Source organism: Genypterus blacodes, unplaced genomic scaffold (genome assembly GCF_046128005.1).
Source record: "Genypterus blacodes isolate CSIRO-AG114 ecotype Tasmania unplaced genomic scaffold, CSIRO-AGI_Gbla_v1 ptg000029l_1, whole genome shotgun sequence".
Lineage (NCBI taxonomy): Eukaryota > Metazoa > Chordata > Actinopteri > Ophidiiformes > Ophidiidae > Genypterus > Genypterus blacodes.
The window spans coordinates 467,764-477,588 of NW_027466842.1; the positions used below are offsets into that span (position 1 = coordinate 467,764).

The window sequence follows — 9,825 nt, forward strand, 5'->3', positions numbered from 1 at the left end:
AGGTCATTTAACGAAAAGTTTATATACGACAGTCAAAGATGTAGGTCAGGCTTTGAGTGGATTGACCCGCTTCCCTATACAAACAGTCACTGTGCTGCTTCTTCAACCTCACACTGGAATTCAGCCATTAACCTCAATATGAATGAAAGACAATAAATCATCTCACTTAATCTGTGTTAAGAACGTTGCAGGACGGAAAAGCAGCATTAAATATTCTGGAAAAAACATTGAGTGTCAATCAAAAGTTTTTCCTGTGGCGCCATCATGAGGACAACAAGAGACACCAAACCTGTTGAGTGTGTATGGGCCTGTGTGCAGACTAGTACACACTCCTGCAGAGCAAGTTTAATGACACAATATGATAGTGAAGGATGGAAATACATGTTGACAACCCAAGAGACATGCAGGTGACATTTGTGATGTTTAAATACTTCTATACATTTCTATTAGTTTTTGTAAATGTGTCCCGAATTGGTGAATTGCTCTCAGGTGAAGCTTGAGTTTCACTCATGAAGAGGAATGTGTGAACCGTTAGATCAACCAATGATCAACCGGCTCAGAGGTGCATCTCATCAACCTTCAATTGGCAAACCGAGACAGAGAACAACACAGTGTTAGAAAGTCTGGAAGAACAACAAGGGGATAGACAGGGTCAACAGCGGTGAAGAAGAAGAGAAAGGCTGTTTGATGGAAGGGTAAGGGAAGGTAAAGACAAAATGGAGGAAGAGGTAGAAGAGGCCAAGGACACAGGCATGTTCCCCATGAAATAACTACAATGGTCGAAGCTGGTTGAAGGATGCAGGCCAAAGATAGGAGGACAGCCGTGTCCTCCATCATTTAAACGTCTCGTAGACAGAGCAGGTATGTAAGTCCAACACTGTGTACTTACTGTAATGCTTCATATGACAGTATTCCACTTGGATGGAAAAGTGGGAAATTAGCCTTGAAATGGCATCTATAGGTTAGCAGAGGTTCCATGAAGCCTGGCAGTGAGAGCTCTCGTGTTCTGTAACTTCACTGCAACCACCAAAGTTTGTACAGGCTGAAATTTGGAGTCACAAATCCACCGATCCAAAGTTTGATCTCAGAGCTTAAAACAGAACTAAGCCTCCTTTCAACCCTCATCAGAACATTCCAATACCGATTAAACAACCACACTGGCAAGAACATATGTGGCTTTCGTTTGATGTTCTGGTAAGCACTTGGATGACCATCAGACTGTGAGAGCAAAAACACTTTGGTTTAAATCCCCTAAACACATCACAGGTTAATTTTAAGACTGCACGTTTGGAGCATGTCTATGATCTTGGTACAATACTGCCCTCTGCTGTTAAACTCAACAGTGAATGCTCCTTACTTGCAGGTGTAATAAATGCAAAGCTGATTGACGATGGGTTTATTACTTTACTTTGAGTGATATATTGTGAAGTGATATATATAGTGAATATTTGTTTTCCAGTGTCAGATGTTACTGTGCTCTTGTCGTATTCAAATGAGGTAACAGCGGTTTCTCAGTACTGCTCCTGAGGTCCTACAGCAAAGTATGTTTAGTTAGACTACGCATTGGTAAGCTTGAGTTTAGTTCAACTAACAATGTTCAAGTGAACCCAAATAAATGTGGCTCAGTGTGTAGATATGAGACCACAACTCTGCAGAAATACTCTGCTCTGTAATATCCATTAACCAACCATCTGCAGATAAGTCACCTTTCAAGGTACATATGCTCATATTCACACACACACACACACACACACACCTAAATATTGCACAATAAACGCACAAACACCATGCTCCATCTCAATAACCAAATTTATTTCAAAACGCCTGAACTAGTGAGATATAGGCCATTGCGAGGGAAAACTCGACGGCTGCTGCTCCACAAGCGATGGATCGGCACCTCACAGCTTGACGGGAACTGTGAAGATGAGACAAAGACATACATCACACACCATACACACCTCTAACATCACACACATTTCAAACGACAAATAAAACTATCACTATAATTGGCAAGAAACCATTTTAAGCAGACATTCATAGCATCACTGATAAACAATTTAAGACATTGAATGAAATTTATGCATAATATCTGACCACAAAGTCCTCTTCTAACAAACACCAGCTCATTTTTGTCTGTTTGGTCATAAGATAGTGATCATGTTGTGGAGTTTAGGTCCTCTTACCTATCGCAGCCTCCTGGCTTCTCTTTCAGACTCCAGAAGTGTCAGCACATCTCCTTCTCTGACTGGGCCCTTCACGTTCCTGATGATGGAGCGGTTGCTGTCGTCCATGAACTCAACACGGACCTACAGGGAAACAAGTTAAGATGGAAAAGATGAGGGTATGTGAAGCAAGTCCAACCTTTAGTGTCCAACATGGAGAGTTTGATGTAGTCATCTTCCCTGTAGCTGGGTTATAACAGGTATGATCCTCACTAACTGCAGGGTGTCCTTATGAAACCCTTCCACTGTATCTGGATATCTGCTCTATCTGGCAGCCAGCTGGGTGGCTGTTGCAAATCTTGACATTTGATAAACTTGTGCATCATCGTACAGATATAGGATTATTTACTAACCAACCAATTTCCTAAAGGAGGAAATACTATCTGTAACAGTACTAGTTTTCCTCTACACCACTTGTACACATGGAAGTCTATATTTAGTACTATATTTTAGTAGAACGTGTAAAGAGCAAGATTGGGAAGACAATTCTCCACATCGTGCAGCTCTATTGCCGAGCGCTTAAAAATAAACGTGTCGCTTAAAAAACGGCTTTTCCCAACACAAGCACGGTGACTGTTAGACTTCAGGATAGATAAACATTATGGGAAACACTAGTTGTGATCTTACAAACGTGAAGTCTGAGATATTCTTGTCTTTACGCCATGGCTAAACCGCTACACACGGAGGCGGCGACGCTTACAAGGGGTTATTGCTTCGTTAGCTTGTGAAAGAGTAACAACATACCTGTGTACACTGTCCCTGGGAACCAGTTCTTCCGAGCACCTTGGTGACCTGAAAACAAAATCAGCACATTTAGACAAAGTTCACTGTACAGTTTCGTTGTAGCTCCAGCAGGCTGTCGGCGTTGGCTAAAGCATGTAGCATGGACAGGCCTCCATGATGGAAGCGCCACTGCCGAGGAGCCGCCGGCTAATCACGACTTCAGAAGAATCATGACTTCAGCTTTTTGGGCACGTATGGTAGATTAAATTCTTATGCATCTATATGTCCATCTTAATAGGATTAATTTCGACATTAAGTGGATTTTCTTACTCTGGCGAGCTTGATCGGCTGCACGCGGCTGGCGTCCATGTTGTCAGGTTAGACCGGAAAGGAAGTCACGTGGTGCACAGACGGAATATATATTAGCGTAGAACTCCAGTTTAAGAAATTATATATTTTTATTTATATATATGCCAAGAAAAATCACAAGCAATGTAGAAATAAATAATTAAATGTATTTATCTGAACGTATTTTATTCTAAACTAAATTAAATCGTAGCTCCTTTTCCGGCAAATGGGCAAAACCATTCACACGGGGGAACCAGATCATACCATTACGTGTTGTTGCCACGTTAACCAAATGGAGTAATTGAACAAATTAATGTTACTTTTCTGACTTATTTTCAATGTCTATATTGTAACTTGCAGTGTGTTGCCTGCACAACACTCTGCAATTTGACTTGTAACTTCAGTGGATTGCATATGCTCCAATGTTCAATGCTGCAAAAGCCCACAAAATAACTGGAAATCAATTTAACAATGTTTTGGTGAAACCCATTGTTGAGGGCTTTTCATGGTGGGCTCCCAAAACATGGTGGTCTGAGGTGTATCTGTACACGAAACACTATCATTAAATAATCTGTTTGCGCAATAATGGAATACCAAACCTGCATAGAGGTAATTTGCGTCTTTTGAAAGACTTATTAAATTCTGCAGATTTAACAAACAATCACATGTTTGATTTATGTGACTGTATGTAAGGCCACAGGGGTCAGCTTGTAATCACTTTTCAGGTTAAAAACTGGAGATATCAGTGTGGTCTACCTGTAGGTTTTGTATGAACATCCAGTACTCAAGCGTGTTAGAAATGCAAGACTGCCTTCACACCACTCTATCTGCTGTTCTTCCCCTCTCAGGACTTTAAGCTTTAAATCACAAGAGTAATCCTTGTGGATAGTATTTTTAACTTGCGTTTAGACTTAAAGAACAGCAATAGGATTAGAGATTGACTGGCGAGGATGAATCCCTAACTCATGCACTCGATGTTCTTGCACGCTGAGAGACATACAGAGGAGCTCTGTTCTTTTCTTTATTTTGATCATACAGCAGGACCTCAGAGGACATCTTGTATAAACAGCAACCTTTAAGTGGAGAATGTTGTCTTTGTCTTCCACTGACCTTACTGACTGACTGACTGAACTTGGCAAGGAAACGCTGCTGTTGGTCATCATGGAAAATGTAAGGCCTAAGTTGAAAGTTCTAAAAAAGCGCCGCTCTAGTCTTTTTGCTACTGTTAAACGGGAAACAAGTTTTTCACAAAGCATAGATGAACAGGAGACGGAATTTCCCTTTTCACAGGACTCTTCTGTGAAACCATGGACATCTATGGACAATCTTGACGCACCCGATGTCAAAAAAGGTGACAGCGAAGATGCCAGAAAACTGAGGCAATCAAACATAGTGAACGTGAACGTGGGTGGAAAGGCGTTTCAAATCCCGAAACATTTGGTCCTGCGGTACCCAAAAACCAGGATTGGAATCCTTGCTCTCTGCACAGATCCGGTCAAGCGTCTGACACTTTGTGACGATTACAACGTTCAGAACAACGAGTTCTTCTTTGACAGGGACCCCACGTTTTTCCACTACATCTTCCACTTCTACCACAAGAATGTCCTGTGGGTGATGGACAGCCTCTGCCCTGTCAATTTTGAGGAAGAGATGAAATTCTGGGGTCTGAAACTGAAGGATGCTCCAAGGTTGGTATTTGATCCTTACTACATAAAGCATGTCAATACACAGTGTGGTTGTACAAGGAGGGTCTGTGTTAAGGGGCCGTTGGGTTGTTGTACGTCTAGTATAGGGGAATGTGGAGTTAAGGTCCTGCAAAAATGAAACTCATCTATTTCTGATTTTGCTCAGGTGCTGCCGCATTCTGTTTGAGGAGAAAGTGGACGATATCAGAGACCACCTGAAGTTAAACCAGGAGCTGATTGATGAAATTAAGCCTCACCAGGATGATGAATGCTACAAGACCATGTTTCTTGGAAACTTTCGAAAGATCCTTTGGGATCTGATGGAGAATCCCTACTCCTCATTGACAGCCAAAGCCTTTGCTGTGTTTTCAAGTCTCTTTGTGGTTATCTCCATTGTTGCCATGACCTTGAATACAGTTCCAGAACTCAGGCAGTACAAAGTCTCTGGCAGAACCTACATGGAGTGGGTCGAGGTCAGTTCCATCCTTTTCTTCACCTTGGAGTACTTCTTGCGCTTACTCACCACAGCCGACATCAAACACTTTGTGAAAAGCGCACTCAACTTTGTGGACCTGGTGGCTGTAATGCCATACTTCATCCATTTCATTTTCGAGACATTTGTTATAGATTCTGAGGATTTAAATGCGCAGGAAGATCTGAAGGCCATGTCCAGAGTCAGTAAAATCAGCAAAGTCCTCAAGGTTGTCAAGTTGATGCGCATCTTTCGGATCCTTAAACTTGCTCGGCACTCAACAGGCATGAGGGCGTTTGGGTTCACCATCCGCCAGTGCTCTGAGCAGGTAACACACACAACATTTGTACACATGAGTACATATTTAGCCTCTGTGTTAATGCAGAGTCAGGGTTCATTTGGGGTCAGGGGTCATATATGGTCGCTCTTTTGGGAACAATTTAGGTCTTTGGTAGAGTGAGTACATTGCCTGACTTATCAAAGGAGCTTTAAAGTTAAGTTTTAATCGTTCATGCTAATTATATAAAGAACATTATTTATGAATTATTATGATTCCCAGATCACTGTGGAAATCTGCTAAAAACTGCAATTCTGTTATCTCGTAGGTGTGCTGTCTGTTTCTGTTCATTGCCATGGGCATCTTCACTTTCTCTGCTCTGATGCATTCTGTGGAGGTGGATCAGCCTGGAACACCATTCAGCAGCATACCAGACGCCTGGTGGTGGGCTGCGGTGAGTGGGATACATCTCAACCTCCAATCTAATCATTTTTCTGCTTCTGGAGAGTTTTCTTGTTGAGCTTTTAACCTAATACAAACTAACAGGAATACCAGAGTGACTGAATTGATTTAAGATAACAAAAATAGAAATAATCTCTCTCTTGCTCTCTCTCTCTCTCTCTCTCTCTCTCTCTCTCTCTCTCTCTCTCTCTCTCTCTCTCGCCGTGTCTTGGTGGCATTGACATGAGGTCAACCTAATACAAACTAACAGGAATACCAGAGTGACTGAATTGATTTAAGATAACAAAAATAGAAATAATCTCTCTCTCGCTCTCTCTCTCTCTCTCTCTCTCTCTCTCTCTCTCTCTCTCTCTCTCTCTCTCTCTCTCTCTCTCTCGCCGTGTCTTGGTGGCATTGACATGAGGTCAACTGGATGCAAAATAAAAGTTACAAAACCACTCATCAAGGACGCACCTGATGGATGAGAAGTTAGAAATAACACCCAAACAAATCATACAGTGTTGGTAGCCTCACATGCTTATCATCTCTTATACACAAATGTCTCCTTTCATTCTCATCAAGGATGATCTGCTGTATCCTGGGCAGAGGAAGGCAGGAAATGAAGCAGTGAACACACGTTTGATCTTTTGGATCAGTTAATTAAATTATTGGTTATTCCAGGCTTAAATCCTCTAACTGTGCAGATGAGAGGAGAGGCTCAGTCGAACAATTGTAGTGTCAAAGGTTATGCCTACTGGGATTTGCTCCAACTGCTGCCCATGAAACTGTCCTGCAATTTAGCTGCAACATTTATTTGGTTTGCAGCCTAAAGCCATTGAACTGTTTCCTACATTTGGGCATGTATCACAGCAACAAGTTAAACAAATGTGATATTGCCTTCCAAGATGATTTAATTTAGGGTTTTCGCATACAGTATGTCTGGAAAGCTGAAGCGCAATCACTGGACTGGAAAATGAGATTGAAGACGTCTCGCTGCTCATCTGAGAGGATTCTGCAGTTTTAACTAGTTTGAGAAAAGGTTGCAGCATTTAATCCCACCTGGCAGACATGCCAATCACTGGGACAGCTCTGCCTAATGTGGAACAAAGCTTAGCATCAGACTCAAGGACAACCATTTTCATTAGCAAGTGGCTTTTGGGGGAGATCCAGAGAAGTCATTGAAAGGCAATCAAAGTGGGTTTGGATTGGTCACAGCTGTTGCCAGCCGCTACCAGAGCTCATGATGTCTCTATTGTACTGGCCACAAACTTAAATCTTTCCAAAACCCATCACTTGTCTTTCGAGAAGAGAAGAGAAAACTTACTTCAGACACTTTTATTCATGATTTCATTCTTTTGGGCTCTACCCAGAGCTCGTGACCATAGGTAAGAGCTGGAACATGGATGCATCCTGGCTCAACCCTCTTTTAGTTCCACAGCTCCACGATCAGGACCACTAGGCAATATTGAAAAGGTGTTTCACCCAAGACATCCCGATAATCTCTTGAGCCGTCAGCATCTCAGGGCGAACCCCTGGCGCTTTGCTACTGTGTATTTGACCACTTAAACATTTTTTTAGTTTATATTGCAGCTGTTAACTAATCCAGTCCCATATCATATAATGGGTCTGATTTGTGTACTGATGCACTGTTGCTCCAGTGTTAGTGTTTCAGTGCAGTGGTGAACACCACAGATTCGTTTGTCATCCTATTTATTCTCAATTTGCAACAGATCAGCTGTGCATCAATGTCAATACAATAAACGTCTAAATAATTGGACTTTTGGAGATTTCAAAAGCTTGAGAATGAGATCATGTTTGATAACCTTTCTCTTTATTGATTGTTAAAATAGTGAATCAGTCTGCAGTGCTGTGTGTAAACCTGCATGTATTGCTCTGTTCTTCCAACAGGTGAGCATCTCCACTGTGGGCTATGGAGATGTTATCCCGATCTCTTATCTCGGCCGCTGTGTGGCATTTGGATGCATCTCTTTTGGCATCATCCTCAACGGCATGCCCATCTCCATCCTATTCAATAAGTTTTCCGACTACTACGCCAAGCTGAAGCAGCAACAATACAGCATTTCTAATGTCGAACGGACCTTCCAGCTCCAGAAACGTCTCAGGCGCAAGTTTGACAGATGCTTCCATCCGCAACCAGAGGATTCAGACGACGAGATGCACTATCGGCCCAATGGAAGGCACCGTTTCCACGACGCTGAGGACTGAGATAAACTGCCTGTTGTAACCCTAAATGGCCTTAACACCCATGGGGCTAGAAAGTCTAAGACCCCATCTGCTTCCAACACGCCTGTGTAATGGAAGATAATAAACAATCTAAGTGGGGGATGAGGCGGGGGAGAGCGGAGATAAGCTTTAAGCCACAGCTTAAGGCGCTGTTTGCATGCAATGGTGATGACTCCTCTGTCAAATGGACAAGAATCTATGCCCCAACTGGACAGCTTGTTATCTGTTTCCTAGAAGAGCACCTGACTGCAAATAATTCTGGCTGAACAAAAATACTGCAGATGTTTCACACAAGGAGATGAAGAAGTAACATAATTAATGAAACAATTTTATCATCATTTTCATAGATGTGTGATTCTTGTGAAGAAGCTGTTTTTTTTTAGCAAGTGCAAAAATCAATAATATTCTTACATGTCTTACCTTCTTGACTTGAAAACATTCTTCATTTGCACAAATGAACACATTACCAACTATATTTAATCAAATGTTACATTTGTAGACCAGCCAGTTGGACATCATCAACCTTATCTCAAAACCTCTCAAAATTTGAATATGAGGAAAATTGTCAAGTAGAAATCCTTGTGTCATAGATCAGCAAAGGGACATTGCTGTCTCTTTCACACAAGTTGACTTTGTTGTAGGTCAGTTATGGTGCACTTGCGTTCCTCTAAGTGGGCGGAGCAGCTGATGCAGGCTGGTGTGTCACTAGTGATCAAGAGCAACAGTGTAATTTTGCTGGCAAGGATTACCAGGATTTGTGCTTGCACCTTCTGCCTGGTCAGACAAGGGCAGAAGTTAGTCATGCATGCTATGGGCTATTTTTGTGGTACAGAGAATAATGTATCAACTAGAAAAGTTTTTTGCTGAATATTTTTTATTGAAGAAAACTAGTTATCTTGTTATGGGACAATTTTTGAGAGTATTTGTACATACAGAAGAGAAGAAAAGAAGATAAAAGAGAACCAAAACAATGAAGAGAGCAAGGATGTGTGATGTACATGTGAATTAAGGCAAAGGGAGAACAAACAGAGCGACAGCAACCAACAAAGCAAAGGTGTTGGATGTTGAAATGTTGAAAGACAATGTTACCGTGTAGACTCAAAGGACATCAGTCGGACATCTGATAGTTTGATGATCCAATAGGTACCAGCATTTGAATCAGAACACCGAACAGTTTATTTTATCATTTTATTTTACATTTCAGGCAGGCCAGGACGGGGTTGTGTGAATGCGAGGTTGTGTGACTGTGGGGTTGTGTGGGGTTTCTGGGTGGGATGTCCTCGCTGTTTTCCTTGTTTTTGTTTTTTTTCTGTTTCTTTCCTCTCTCTCTCTATCACAACCTATGATGCGATTTGTACTAGCCAACATTGCTGTTTGACATCATCCTGTAAGAACTGTATGTACCCTATGACA

General features: G+C 41.8%; 2 protein-coding genes across 2 annotated transcripts; one reads left to right on the plus strand and one right to left on the minus strand.

The window, feature by feature from the left end:
• Window positions 1-1,791: 1,791 nt before the first annotated feature.
• Window positions 1,792-3,350, minus strand: rps28 (ribosomal protein S28). The gene is made up of 4 exons (XM_076144450.1): window positions 3,276-3,350; window positions 2,967-3,014; window positions 2,184-2,306; window positions 1,792-1,915 (listed from the first exon to the last, which is right to left on the minus strand). The coding sequence occupies exons 1-3, from the start codon at window positions 3,312-3,314 to the stop codon at window positions 2,184-2,186; spliced, it is 210 nt and encodes a 69-aa protein (XP_076000565.1). The 5' UTR covers window positions 3,315-3,350; the 3' UTR covers window positions 1,792-1,915.
• A 1,104-nt stretch (window positions 3,351-4,454) lies between these two features.
• On the plus strand, window positions 4,455-8,394 carry LOC142994069 (potassium voltage-gated channel subfamily V member 2). Its single transcript, XM_076144739.1, has 4 exons — window positions 4,455-4,981; window positions 5,145-5,778; window positions 6,056-6,181; window positions 8,077-8,394. The coding sequence occupies exons 1-4, from the start codon at window positions 4,455-4,457 to the stop codon at window positions 8,392-8,394; spliced, it is 1,605 nt and encodes a 534-aa protein (XP_076000854.1).
• The last annotated feature ends 1,431 nt before the right edge of the window (window positions 8,395-9,825 follow it).

Bases quoted from the DNA above. Each gene is read 5' to 3' on its own strand.
- rps28 (XM_076144450.1), bottom strand. From the start codon at position 3,314: ATGGACGCCAGCCGCGTGCAGCCGATCAAGCTCGCCAGA. The intron at 3,015-3,275 runs GTAAGAAAATCC...TTTTGTTTTCAG, and splicing joins AGCCGATCAAGCTCGCCAGA to GTCACCAAGGTGCTCGGAAG. The intron at 2,307-2,966 runs GTATGTTGTTAC...GTTTCCCTGTAG, and splicing joins CCCAGGGACAGTGTACACAG to GTCCGTGTTGAGTTCATGGA.
- LOC142994069 (XM_076144739.1), top strand. From the start codon at position 4,455: ATGGAAAATGTAAGGCCTAAGTTGAAAGTTCTAAAAAAGCGCCGCTCT. The intron at 4,982-5,144 runs GTTGGTATTTGA...GATTTTGCTCAG, and splicing joins AAACTGAAGGATGCTCCAAG to GTGCTGCCGCATTCTGTTTG. The intron at 6,182-8,076 runs GTGAGTGGGATA...TTCTTCCAACAG, and splicing joins ACGCCTGGTGGTGGGCTGCG to GTGAGCATCTCCACTGTGGG.